The following is a 14,746-nucleotide window of genomic DNA, read 5'->3' as shown; positions in this document are numbered from 1 at the left end:
CTGGATAAGGAAGCTGAATCCAAGACTTTTCTCCCTGCATGTCGCTTCCCATTACTTGGGGGTTTTAAAACAGCCAAGCAGGGACAAAGCCAAACATCGCAGCAGAGAACTCCCAGCCAGAATTCCCCTCCAGTTCCATTTGCTCAACTCCACTTGGCAACACTGAAGACATGCAATTGGCTTCGTCTTCCTTTAAGCCACTTAGATTTACTGTGTTAGCTTCCAACAGGGCAGACAAGGGTAGTGTATGTCAGCAAAAGGCAAGAATGAATAACCCAAACCACACCAAGGGCAGCACACAAATAACCCCTACTTAAACACACCATCTTAGTGTCAATTATTTATTATCTGCAACATTTGGAACATGTGCTATTGCTCAAGGTTAAGACACAAACACTAGGCAGTCACAGCCAAAGAAGAAAAAAAAATTCCTATTTTTTTTTTTAATTTTCTGTTATGAAATACTGAAAAACCAAATTATTATCACCCAAATGTACCTGGAACCAATATAAGTATCCTTTCAGTAAAATAATCAAAGCACTCACTTGAATAACATAGGAAGCCCAACATAAAAAGGACAAACAAGACAGGGAAAAGAAATAACGTCTGCATTTCAGAAATGAAAGGAAAATGTAGAACTGGTGAAGGCAATTGGGAGCCAAAGAAAGGGGTTTCAGAACAGAATTTCAAGATTTATGCAGTTGGCTGTGTACACAAACATCTGCATTTCCCAACTACACGAACATTATTTCTTGGCTTAGCTCCACAGTCAGCTAGCATTTCAGAGTCATCCTGATCACAATCGGAGGTTATTTGTGATGCTGCTTCAATGAAGGATAGCAGCTGAAACTTAACATTCCTTCTACTTAATGTCCACAGGAACATATTCTGTTCTCTGTCGTATTTGATTTTACTTTTCTCTAAGCAATGATGTATTGCATTATAATACACTTTTGATATTTTTTCCATAGTGTAACCATCTAGAATTAGATCTTGTAACCTTCCTTACTAATACCTAGTGCCTTCTAACAGCCATGATAGTGACAAATATTCTCAGAATCTAGGTAGATTTCCAAGCAACCTTTTGACTATGAAACCATAGTGAAAATTAAGATATACAAGACACACACGCCTGTGCACAGCTCCTGTGTGACCTGAGCCATTTCTCTCCAGGCTAAAAGAAAATTTTGAGGGATAACATAGTGTTTATCTGAAACCTTTTTATCATGTATTGAAAGCAGTCATTGTCATAAATCTCATCCCTCCCCCGTCCAGTTAGCATACACAAATGCAGAAGGGAGCTCTCTATTCCACTGGAAGTGTTTTGTATCCGACATATGCATTTCATTCCATTCTCCCTGTAGTGCTGTTTCCCTGGCTGTATTCCCAGGATCCTATGTTGCATCCTCTGTGCAGGTTCTCTTCTTTCCTAGTTATTCCTCCCAAGCATCTTTAGCTAGCATCACGTCTCTTTATTGGCTGGCAAATCTCAAATGGCTTTGGATACAACTAAACGTTTAAAGCTGAGGATTTACACACAATTAACTGCAGAACAGGATCTGCGTTTGGGTTAAGATGCAACAATTTCATTAGGGGGCACGGGGTTATATATAAAGAGAAAAAAAGAAAAAAAAAGCTTGAATAAGAATTCTTTCTGGTTACTTTCATTGTTCTGCTTCACAGCCAAACCCTGCAGAGACTGTGACAAATTGCGAGGTCACGATCAAATTTAATAACATCTCACATTCCCCTGAAAATGCTACCAGGGAGCAGACAAAAGAAAGCATTTGCTGAGCTCCTAGGGGAAAACAAAGTATTTGCTCAGAAGCCCTTGGTATGCAGATGGTGTCGCTGCCTTTAGAAATGGGCTTAGATCTGAAGTCAATAGGAACAAGCTGGTGGGGATGACACTGAGGGAGGGAGCATGCCACAACGTAGCTTAGGAGAACAACCTATACATGAAGATGGAAGCGCTGACTCTTTGTTCCTGCAACTCTGCTGCGTCCCAGGGACAGATTGATAACTTCTCTGCTCAATCAATAAAAGGAAAAGAGAGTGCGGTATACATACGGGGTAGAAATTAAATAAGAGCAAGCTTTCAAATGGCCGTGTCCCTTTGCTAGCAGCAAGCTGCATACCGCCGCACAGCCCGGCTTACCAGCAGGCAGCCAGTGCCACCGCGTGGCCACTCAGGGCTCAGCTTCTTCTCCCCCGACATTACTGACAGAGCAGGACGCACTGAAAGATGAGCCTGCAGGACACAAGCTCCTGTCCAGTGCGCTCAATACTACCGCAGGAAAGTTATAACTGTGCTACAAGGTGATGAGAGGGACGATCCAAGCAGGTTCTCAGCAAACCAAGCACATTTCACATCAAGCAGACTGTCTTCCAGCACCTTTGTACTTACCCGTGCTGGGCTTCAGCCGACTCTCAGCAAGCTCAGAAATTGCTCCAGTTGTAATGGTCTTCTTCAGTCTAGAAACTCCAGAAGCTGCTGTCACTCCAGGTTTTGTGAGCATATCATCACTGCATGCCCGCTTCAGCTACAATAAAGAGATTTTGTCAGCAATCAGAATATTAACAAATGGACTGTTCCTATGAAGCTGTTCAAAAAGACAGATTTCTGGGAGAAAAGGACCATTCCTATAAAGTAACCCAGTGGAAATACTGCTAACAATACTATAACATGGGAGAAAACAGTCTACAGCAGTAGAATACTGGGTATCTCCAGCTTCTCAGATGCTGCCCTAGATAGCAGTCATTGGATTTCCTCACCGGTTTACATTTACTGAAATATTTTGGTCTCTGAGTTTCAGTGCCAGCAGATACATTCTATTTCATGGAAGAAGAACTATTTGTCTTACATAGTATTTTACAGTAAATTTTTACAACTATAATTCATTCATAGGCCTTATTGCATGTGAGAAAGCAAAGAACTGTTGTTGCTGCACTATCTTTCTTGGGATGAGGATTTGCTTTTAAATTTACTCCAAATCAGAAAACTTAAAAGTGAAAAATCATCTCAGAACTGTTGGTCAGCTGCTTCCCATTGTGTACCTCTAACAGCCTCTAATGACCCTCTAATAAAAATATGAAAGTACTTCTCTTGAAATTAAAGCATTTTAAAAGACCAAAGCTCTAGAGAGTCTCCTTAGAATGGTATTTTTCTATCTCTTGCAGTTTGTGGACACCTAAGCTGTTTTCACAAATCAAAACCAAATTTCTTAGAGTTTGTTCAGTGACACAGAGGGGGTTCATGAACCACAGGCTGAAAACCACAGCTCAGGTTAAAAAAGAATGCACAACAACAAGCTGTACATCATCTATTTAGCAGTTCCTAAATGTAAAATCTTAAAGCAAAGTAAGATCTCTCTCAACTTCAGTTCTTCCTCCTTTTTGTCTCTGACTCAGCCTGTGGCTTCCTGCACCCTGTGAGTATGCAAGTTTCAAAAGCTGCTGTTGATCTGCTTCTGGAATCCAAACACCCATCGTTTCACTGCCTGACAGCAGTTGTGTCAGCTCCCCCTCAGTAGCAGAAAGGAATAATTTGAACTTTCTGACAATTAGAACAACCTCTCTAAATAACTTAGTCAATGAATGCTCTTTTACAGCAGCAGCTGTTGCTTTTTTCTCTCTCTCTTCAAGTGAACTACCAAGGCTGCTCTGAAAGTAACACCTCCTATTTTATCATGCTGGCCCATGATGTTAGAGGTGGATGTCAGTGGTGTAATAGTAGAGGCTGAACCTTTCCACCAATACTCACTAAATTTTGCTGGCATGCAACAGATGGCAGCAGAGAGGCAGTCTGACAGAACAGCATCTGGCATGGAAGTGCATATGAAGCAAAGGTGCCTAACTGAATTCCTCTACGCAGAAAAAATTGCACCTACTGGCATTCATCAATACTTGCTGAACGTAGATGAACACCAAAAGTGGATGTGAGCACAGTGAGGCAGTGATGACACTGTCAATGGGTGCCCTTCACTGGAGGGGATTTTCTTATTTTTATTGTTAGACAAGTGTGGCATTCAGGCTCTTCATTGCTGGTGAAAATGGTGGTGACTAAACTGACAAACTGTATTCTGTAGCTGAGAATTTGCTCTATCAGGTAGTGCTATTGTACTCTTCTTAACTGCCATAGTTCACATGGAAATAAATAGAAGGCATTACTTTTGGAGTGACCTACATACACTGATGATCTTGCATTTGCAGGTGTTCAACAATTTGAAAAAATTAGCAGGAAAACCCTCTACATTTAACAAGTACACAAATCAATCATATCAGATTTCTGGACTAGTCTCTTCAGCAGCATCCCTCCCAAGGCGCAGAGAACAAGGCAGCAGTGCCTGCACAGCCCCTGCTCTTAGTACCTTGCTGAGCCGAGATTCAAAAGCAAGTGAAGTCGAGGACTTGGATGTCTTCATTCCTGGTGAAGTGGTGGAAAGTGACTTCCCTCTGTCCACCCCATGACTTGCTTGCTTTGACACTGCACTCCAAGGCCTGGCAGTACTCTTCATTCTTTTTCCCCCCCGAGTAACTCAGTCTACAGACCCTAAAAATAAAATAAAACAAAATTTAAAAAAATTATTTTAAAGTGCCTTTTCACCTGAAAGAGCAAAGCAGAGGTACCTGGCATGAGTTGGAAGAGCTGAAAAGGACTGTTCAAATTTTATTCCTTCTCTTATAAACAGGAGACCTCAGCCTATAGAATCCTTCTGTGCAGGCTGCAGCCATCTACACTTTTCAGAATGGCTGGTAATGTGAAACAACACAGAATGAACACTGATTTTTGTTGGGACTCTGCAAGTCAGAAACTTCTGTCAGCCACAGCCAAAAACCCACAGATGCTGAAGCTCAACAAAAGAGCAACTGAGGACACTGACATGTGAATACCTACAGCAACTGAGGCAACCTTGGCACAAAGAGAACACTCTCTCTCACTGTTACATCTAGAATATCTTCAACTGAAATACCACTCTGTTTTAAAAAAAGCCCCATGAGAAACAAGTTTCCTCAGTTGTACAAAGAATATTATATCTTTAACTTATCAGTCTTCTACAGAAGCAGTTGATGTTGCCACGGTGATAAAGGTACATTTCACAATACAAAGATTTACAAAACATGGTAAAAATAACAACTTCCTTCCAAACAACAAAACAAAAACCAGATCCACTATTCCTCAGAGATATGCTTATGCAAGAGAGAAATCCTGCCAGGAATCAGGAAATAGAAGTTAATTTCTTTTTTTGGATTACAGCTGAGTAAACCTGATCTGCCAGCAGGAACAACTATCTGTTTCTCTCAGTAAGCAGACTGCTGAGGATTCAATAGCTCAACTCTTGTAGATCAAATCCACGCATTTTCAACCCTCCATTTCCCCAATCCAAACCAGGAGTGGGATAAAATAATTACATTTCTGAAGCCCCATGAGCCTGCAGGGCTGGGAGTAGGAGGGCAAGGAGACTGCCTGCTATCTCCTCCCACCCCCCACCTCAGTATGAGCAATATTTTTCTTCTTCAGCTTCAATTCTAAAATAGACACAGGATGCAGTTGCATATCAGTCTCGTGTAGATAGAAGCCAACTTGCTTCTATGTTAAACAGGTAATAACCAAAGAACTACAAAAAGATCAAGTCTCAGCAAGGGGAAAGCACTAAGTAAGCAGTAAGTGCCTGCTGTTTATCACACAGGAGTCCAACTGGGCAGGTGTGACCTTGGATGGCAACCCTGTGCCAGATGCCAAAACAATTTCCTCCTGGCTGAGTCAGTAGAAGGGCTTAGATCACATTTTTATCTCATAACTTGCTTTCTGCATGATTTCACATTCACAAATAGCACTCAATGAGCATACAGAAAACAAATTGCTTAGGGGACAAGCCACATTCAGCACTCACAGCATCTTCCATGTGCCACCGTGGTCTGTTCAAGGAGTGCTTTGCAGCACAGAGGCAACAGGAACATCAAGTGCTGCGCTGCTGACTGACAGACCAAAGCCAGCAAGTGGCAGCTGCTGTTTATCCTCAGTGCCTCCTGCAAAGAGAGTTGCCTGCTTTCCCTGCAGCTCTAACCTGTCAGCTGCTAAATAAAGAAATTAAAAGATGACTAGCTAATATTATTACCAACTGTAGCCATTCTTCCATTAAAATTCTTAACACACAAAGCATAGTGCCATCAACTGATCTCATTAGAGGAGAAAGTGGTACTGTCTCTGTTGATAATTATGCTGATCACTTGGCTGCTTTTCTGAAGCCTGGACAGACATGTAAGCTATATTACAATAGAAAAGATTTAGCATTTCCAGACTCCACAATCTACCTTAAGGAGCTTCAGTGCTTCCACATACTTAATAAACTGCTTTATAATGAGCATACCATTCGCTGTATTTATATGGGTGAACAAGCAATTACAGATGCAAGCTATCTACCTGATTAATCTCCAAATTATGCAGATTTGGGTTTTTGTAGAGTCAGTGGTTGCACACACCCTCTGGATTTCTTCATAATTATCTCATACTTTCCTGCCTTAGATGCACAGATGCTTTCTTGACACCCAAAAGAATTTAATTTTGATTCACTCGTGGCATTTTGAAGTTGCACTGGAGAGATAGGCTCACAAGGACACAGTGCTGGAAGCAAAAGGAGGAGGTATTAAACAACAAAACAAAAAACCTGAAGCCATATGCAGCCAGTAGCCTGCAGCAAAGCAGCTTTATCATGCAGCGATAGCCGAGTTGTGCCATGTGGATTTAATAATAATGTACCACATCAAAGAGATGAAACTAACATTGAGGAGAGGATATTTGGATTTGTTCATGTTTATTAGTTTTCCACAAATTTATATGGGAATCAGCATTTGTAAAACATGGAGCTGATGCTTCTGATGTAACTGGCTAACCTGAACCTCTACTGCAGATAAAAGGGTTTCCATCTGTGAAGTGGAATCCCAGTATTTAACACAAGCCTAGTACATACTTCAAAGAATAAAGACAAGTTTCACACATCTTACGCAGGTTTCGCTCTTAGGTGACACACATTATTAGAAGCACTGCTTCAAGAGAAGTGCAAAATAAAATTACTTCAAAAATAAAATCAAATGGCACTGTACTTTGATGAGAGCAGGAAGTACATTCTAAGGAGTCCCCATCTGCTCCTCAAAATTCCATTTATTACTCAACAAGAAAATTAACAAATAAAAGTTTGGTGTCATGTTCATCTCTGTTCACTGACAGAGTTAGGTAGGCAGCAATGACCTGCCAAGAAAATGTTAACTTGGATATCTCAAGTGGCTGCAGGCAGTTAGCATCTGGGAAACAGAACCTGTGTTCCTGCACCAGTGGAATTGCCAGTGGGCAGTGGCTCCCAGTGAGCGCCCAATGCACTGATGAAGCGTGCTATACTTGAAATAAATATGAGTGTTTCCTTTCAAAAGAACCCCAGGAAGATTATTACTTGATCTCTGCTCCCCACAGAGAGAAATCTGGAAAAGAACAGCAGAAAAAAAATAAGAAGTCACTTTATACAAGAGATGCAGCCAAGCTGCTGTCACAAATGCAGCAACAAAAATCACTCCTGTTACACCCCTTATGTCTCAATACATTTCAGATGAGGCATACTTCTGCTCACCCTCCTAGAAGATGACTTTATAAGCAACATCCAGAGCTCTACAGTTTTCATTTATTTCTTCACATTTTACAGGGAACTCTCCTTCAGAAGCAAGCAGATCCCAACCCTGCCTCTTTCTCTCTGCTATCATAAGTGGGCCACAATTAAAGCTCTGCAGAACACTCTGCTTGGAGCTGTGCTCTGAAAATGTGTACACATTGAAGATAAGGAACAGCCCCATGTTGAAGTAAGTGGGAGTTCACACCAAGAATGTACAGCTTTAGAGCAGCTAAATCAACTCCATTACCAGTAACTTCCAGAATTACACTGCAGGTGGTTTTTTTTATTATTATTATTTTAAATAATTTTTCATCTTCAAAAAGCATTGGTTTCTCAGTGCGCCTCCCCTCAGAAACAGGAGCTGCAAAAGAAATAACAGGAGGGCTTAAAAAAAATGGAAAGCTAGTCCTGACAGAGCTCTTCCACTCAGAAGAGCAGACATCAGTTTCTTACACTCAGGCCATACTGTACGGTACATCCCAACTCACCTTCTTTTTTTTAAGGGATTTAGGAAGATTTTGATGTGGACTATTTTAGCAGTTCCCAAAAAAGCTTTAGAGTGGGAAAATGGTCCATTTCACTTAGAATGTTAATGCTTTATTAAAAACCTAGATAATTCTTTGTTAGTCAGTATGCATTTATTTTAATATGCATTTATTTATTTATGCATTTATTAATAAAAGCTTTTAGAACCAGCCTAGAATGATTCCCATTTTATGTCTAGAAAAACTAGATGGAGAATTAATTCCAACTCTCCCAGGCAGTCAGCATCAGCAGAAACAATGGTAGGTCCCCTGGATCTCAAGGCTTGGCTATCTATCAAAGGAGTAATCCACCCATCTCACAGATGAAACTTCTAGGAAACATTCTGCTGGCCATCAAGCTGCTTTCCTTTGAATAACTAAGTAAGAATAGACTGAGCTGAACAGCAACAGAAATACTCTACAGTCAGGAAACAAAGCAGTTACACTACTAGGTAAAAAGAAGTCACTAACATTTGTAGAAGTTAGTTTCCATAAGGCAATCCCAGGGAAGAAAGGGTCACAAATAGAGTTCTGTACTCTCACATGATTTAAGTTTTGGTGCTCGTCTGTGTGCAATGCTACTTACTCTATAGAACAGTCCAACTAAAGCAGAATCGTTCAAGTTGCTTTGGCCAAAGAAATGAAAAGAATAATCATCAGCATTCATTATATGTTACTTGTTACAGATGAGCATTATGAGATAGCAGGTTCACTGAGACCTATGAATGCACATTTCTGAAAGAGGAGGCCAAAAGGACCACCTTGGAAGAAAAGGCTCTCGAAGGACAGATGTCTGTTAGTCGGGTGGGTTAAGAACCCCAGCCCAGTGCCATTTTCCTCTAATTCGGTTATTTTTATTATATCAAGATGTCAGACCATTCACAGACCTTTAGTACAAATTCTTGTAAAAATAAAATAATTCTCTTCTGTTTGCTGCTGCTGCTGTTTTTTATATGTAAAATTTGCTTCATGCCCATGCCGTCCTTCTGAACTAACCAAACTATGTACCTGGAACACAGAGATAGACAGCAAGGTCTGAAAACTGCAAGACATTCCCTACTGGTCTGTGGAAAGCCATACAGCAGGAGAGCCTTTTATGCTAAAGCAGAATGATTTTCTGCCTTCCACACTAATTCACTTTAAACAAGAATTTTCGGCCTTGACAGATGCTTCCATATGAGTCATGTTGTTTCTTGCTGATACCAGGGTCACAAAGCAGGGAAGCCAGCAGCCTAACACAGGAATTGCCAAGGTGGAGACTGCTTTTTATCTTCAAGGTACATCAGATTAACTATTACAACCTGTTACTCTCCTGTGGTCATCTTTAGCAGCTTTCCTTAGATATCAGTTCCTTACAGCTCTGTGGACAATATTTCTGTTTTTAACATCCTCTTTTCATTTAGTTCCCATTAGCCTCAAATGTACTGAAAACATGCTCTCCTCTGTTACTCTTCCAAGCAGACTTGCTGGAAATTTTTCCAGTGCAAAGCTTGGCTTTCCTTACAATTGGATTAAAAATCCCCCCAAAACCACAAGTTGGATCTCCTGTTTCCAACCCCCCCCCCCCCCCAAAAAAAAAAAAGAAAAGAAAAGAAAAAGAAAAATTCAACCCAGAGGAATAGATAAACGTATGCCAACATCTCACCCCTGATGCTCTTTCAGGCCATAAAAAAACAGAGAACCAATTTTAAACCTCACCCCAATCACTCAGACAGCTGTTTCCTTCCAGCCTACCTTAGTCGGCTTGCTTTGCCATCTTATTTGCAGCTGAATTTTCATGTTTTGATGGTAAAGAACAAGACAACACCTTGAAATTTTCATGTCCAGACTGAATGCTACAGGAGGGTAAAAAATTGTTGATTTTATGCATGCCTCAAGCAAAGATGTTTCCGTGGTTATTATATATATTTCAGTAGCTCAAAAAAAAAAAAAAGTGTAATAATACTGCTAGGCAGTTATAGAAGCCAAGCAGTTCTGCAAGGACTTTAAATTTTAGACAGAAAATACACACACAAATGAAGAACCATGTCCAAGGTCACCTAACTCATCACTAGAAGCATACAAAACAAAACAGCAATGTGAGAATTTAACCATCAGTGGATCTGATGCGGGTGAGGGTCACATCTCCAGCATCTTCACTATTGTCTGAAGACTGTTTGCTTTTTAAGGCATTTTTCAAAGATCCAAACAAACAAGCAACTAACAGAACAAAACCTGCTCTTCTGCAGGACTCCTACAAATCTCAGAAGCAGACAATACAGCCTCGTACAATAAGAACATTCTTTACAGAGCACAGGGCTCCCTTCCTCCACAGTATAAGGAACTACAGCACAGGTTCCTCTCCTTTCCCTTCACAGCACCCCTTTATCACTCAGGGACAGTTTCTGTGTCATTGGTTACTGAGGTAAGAAACAATCTCTGGTGTTTGTGATGTTCAAAGTGTTTCTTGCTTATTTCCTTAGCATTCAAAATTCTCTACAATAGATACTTATTAACCAGTGCTTAAATAAACCAGATGGTTGTTAAGACATGTAAATAACAGCAGAAATGGTCCAAGTGACAGCAGTTCCAGGTAGCCACAAAGGACAGGTTTCTGGCCATCGACTCAACCTCTGAACGCATCCCAACAAGACTGACAGGCTCCAGGTCAGCAACCACACAACTCCACTTCTCAGCATTGCTCAAAACAAAATCCTCTCTTCCCACACCAGCCATTAGTGTCACTGATGATTTTTCCAGGCACAGACAGGGAGCACACATCCTCCTGCCCACCCACCCACCCCCACACACATTCTCCCTGGAGTTTTTGATTTGTATCTTTTTATGCATAGTCCCATAAAGAACACAGAAATTACAGCAAAACATGTGCATACAGATGTAGGACTTATCATGCTGTATTTCTCTTCTTGTACTATGTTACTGGCCATTTACAGAACAGGACAATCAGACAAAAAACCACCAAGCCAAAGCTGTGCTCTGGAACGGATGAGAACCATCTTCTGTTTGTCTGTGGATGTTCAATCTTCTCCTCCTCCTCCTTCCTCACACTGATTATCTAACCAGCCACCACCACATCTCAGAAAGAGAAGCTGTGCTACTTCCCCGTGACCTTCGATCATACAAAAAAATACAGGGATAAGGAAGCAAAGATAGCAGCTGATTTGTCAGTGTTTTGCCTCCAGGTCCTCCAGACAACAGCAGCAGCTTCCAGCTGATGGTGAGCAACCTGAAGTGAGGAAACCCAGCCACATGCTGGCCAGCAGGAAGCAGCCTGCCGCACCTATCCAGCCACAGTGGATGCTGTCTCAGCAAGGCTGACAGGACAAAAGGCAGGTTGGGTCTTCCACTAACTGTGGGACAGAGATGTGGACTTGAACGTGGCAGTTCTGAACCCACATGCACCGTGCTACCAATGATTGCATGCCAGGAAAAAAACCATACAGGGTAGGATGGAAGCATGCGATTGAATGAAGGCAACTGGGCACAGGCAGCATGATCTCCAACTGGGAAAGCACATAAAGCATTGAACACATATGTACAGGTTGCACAATCAATGACAAGTTTCCTCAGAAGGGTGAAAGTGATGCCATGATTCTGAATTTCCTAGCTTCTGGAGTTACAATCATGTCATTGCCACAAAGAATTAGGTCACTCTGGGCTTTCCCCACCACGTCCCTGCCTTGAATACGCGGGTTTAATTTATGTTCAGTATATTGCACACTGAGAACAAAATGTTTTAGAGCCATTTCAAGGCAGCTACTGCTCATTAACCCAGGTTCTTTGAACTGCTGTCCCAGTGAATACAGCACAAAGCCAGTGACACATAGGGTTAACACTTCATGTTTTGTCAACTCATAAGGCGAAGGAAAAGGTTTCATTTAATATAGAGCAAGAGCTACATAATTGCTAGAGAAATGAAGAATAATTATAAGTGGTTTTCTGGGTAATTACCTGCCATTACACTTCTCTGCAGCATAGAAGGGTAGACAGAGGTACAAGAAAGGGAAGGAATGAGCCTGTTTTTAGAATGGCAAAGATGCACAGCAGGTCGTTACACAATACTCCTGACTGGTACATGAACACAGGCTGGCACATTCCCTGTCCGTGTGATGCACAGATGGATGACACCACAGTCAGTGCACTGCCTTGGGATTCCTCCTGATTCTGTCCTCAGCTCCAACACAGATTTCCTGGGTCCTCTTCCATTTATGAGTGCAGAATCGTAACCATTTAAAATACACCAAATTTACAAAGACAAACACATGAATGAGCATCATTCACATGCCTTGGAAAGAAACTACTGAGAAACAAAATTAAAATAGGAAGCCAACATCTGTCTCATGGTGTACTAGTGAGCAGCCACAAATACTGCCAGATGTTGGGATGTTTCCCTGATTCCCCTTTTCCCCCCCATTACAATGCAGAGAAATAATTGAGATCTGGAAGCAATCCCTTAAGGAGGTATTTATCCTCTGTTAATAAATGGCCTTCTCAGCACTTTGAAGTTAATAAATGGGGAACTTCTCCACTTTTACTAGTGACGCTGTAAACTTCTAGCTGAAAGGTTTCTTTGGGAAGACAACAGTAGTAAATTCTACAACTGAAGGAGAAGCTAGAAAACTTCTGAATTAAAAAAAATAAATATAGTCACACTGAACAGTAACAGAACAGATCTAAACAACAGTATTAGGGGTTCATGACTTACGAGACCACCGAGGGACTAAAGGACCCACCTGAGGTGTGCTGCTTAATGAAATGAGATTGTTTTAAAACAGGGAAGCAAAGAGGTGGCACACGTGTGCATGTTAGGATGAGGTATCCCAGTGTTAGCTACCTATGAAGTGCTGTGAACAAAAACCAGTGCATTCCTGCAAATCAGACATCCTCTCTCCAGCTGAGCTTATGGGGACAGAAAGTACTGCACAGTTTAGAAAGGGGAGAAGAGGAACAGCATCTTGGAGGTGAAACAAACGAACGACAGGGGACACTCATAAGAACTTAAGAGCACACAAGAGAAGGTGATAGAGAATCCCTGTTTTCAAACCAGTTCTACCAGTAATCCCTTACTGCTACATATACAGGACGTTAATTAACATCTCTACAACTTCACAAAGCTATGTTACATTATACATAAACACCACTATTATTACAAATATGCTTCAGCCCAAAGTATACTTTTAAGGCCACTTGTCAAAGCAGTACAGCTCCAGGGCCCTGCAAAGACCCAGAGCAGCTCTGTGCTTTGGTGTTATGGGATGGTACTGTCTGCCACGCTCTGCAGTGCTTTCACCAGTCCCCTGTGGAGAAGCGAGCTGCCAAAGCTATTTGCTTAGCAGCTTGTTCCCTTCTGCCCTTTCTTGACTGGACTGTGAGAACATACAGTAGCAGAGGAAAATCTGCTCGTGCTCCTACTTGGTTTAACTGCTGGAAAACAGCACTTGGTTCCCAGAGAAGAAAGGAGATGCAGGCACAGAAACAGCTTCAGCCCTTCTCTCAACGAACTATGTACCCCAGCAGGAGAAAACACAGTAGCCAGCTCTCCAGGCTCACTTTTTGGTAGTTGCAATGACTTCTAGATCGCCCCCAGCCTATTTTCTGTAACACAGAATTGCTTGCAGTGCCCATTTTTGTGCGTTTCATGCAATTTAGGTTTAATTAGAGTGAAATATGAAAAAGGGCCCCTGAGCATAACAGGTTCGTTCACTCTAAAATACACCGATATTCCCAGAATCCTGATACAGATATTCCCACCTTAAAAAAATAAAATACTTACAGTGAAAGCTCGTCCTCTTTTCCGCATTAAGAAGAAAACTGTCTCCCACTAGCTTCTGACAGCATGTGCAAACCAGACTGAAAATTCAGGGCTTGAGCGCTTCCCTGAGAGGAAAACCACATTGCAGCGAGACAGAGAGCTGCTTGAGAAATGATTCACATACGGAAGCAAGCTGGCTTCACCAGCACTTTGGCATTCAGCACACACACGCACACATATATGCACACTTGCTTACTCAGGGGAAAGAGAAATATTATATTTTCATCAAAGCAAGGCAGATTTATGCAAGAAAGCCATTTCAAAAGCACAGAGATGCTCCACGGACTAAAGCAGAGCAAAGTTTCTTTCAGTATCTCATCGTCCTCAACAGCAGAACCGGACCCTGGGCAGACCTGCACAACCCAGTCAAGTGAAAATGTATGTACAATGTAAGAAGGGCGAGGAGGTGGGCACAGAAAGAAGGCTTTTTTTTTCAGAAGAAATCACAGAGGCATCTTCCAGAAGCTCTATATTCCACACTAAACCTCTCCCACAGAGCGCCAGCAAGGATAACTTATTTCCACGCCTTCATCATGGCTCCATAAAAAGTGAAGCGTGTGTGAGCGTGAAAGGAAGGAAGATACATTAAGACAGAAGTTTTTACAGCAGAAATCAGTCTTGAGTGATTTCTCTTGAGCTAATCAAGAAGTATCAGTCTGGTCTCTATTTAGGGACTAGAGTGAGCAAGGATCAACATCCCACTTGCTTAATCTTTCTGAAGAAAATGCAGTCTCTGAAAATAGGAAGGA

At 41.6% G+C, this 14,746-nt stretch overlaps 1 protein-coding gene across 2 annotated transcripts in view; it reads right to left on the bottom strand.

Annotated features, from left to right (window-relative positions):
• The window catches only part of SPECC1 (sperm antigen with calponin homology and coiled-coil domains 1), a 59,235-nt gene extending 54,705 nt beyond the window's left edge, over positions 1–4,530 (bottom strand). For both annotated transcript variants that reach the window (XM_065731939.1, XM_065731942.1), the window contains exons 1-2: positions 4,371–4,530; positions 2,408–2,543 (exon numbers count right to left, since the gene is read on the bottom strand). In XM_065731939.1, coding sequence (XP_065588011.1) covers positions 2,408–2,543; positions 4,371–4,517 — 283 coding nt within the window. In that variant the 5' untranslated portion in view covers positions 4,518–4,530. The remainder of the gene's footprint in view (positions 1–2,407; positions 2,544–4,370) is intronic.
• Positions 4,531–14,746: the final 10,216 nt, after the last annotated feature.

Source organism: Cyrtonyx montezumae, unplaced genomic scaffold (genome assembly GCF_038088225.1).
Source record: "Cyrtonyx montezumae isolate F1298 unplaced genomic scaffold, pur_monq_1.0 scaffold_15, whole genome shotgun sequence".
Lineage (NCBI taxonomy): Eukaryota > Metazoa > Chordata > Aves > Galliformes > Odontophoridae > Cyrtonyx > Cyrtonyx montezumae.
Note: the sequence above shows the minus strand (reverse complement) of the source record. Positions and strands in the feature narration are given on the sequence as shown.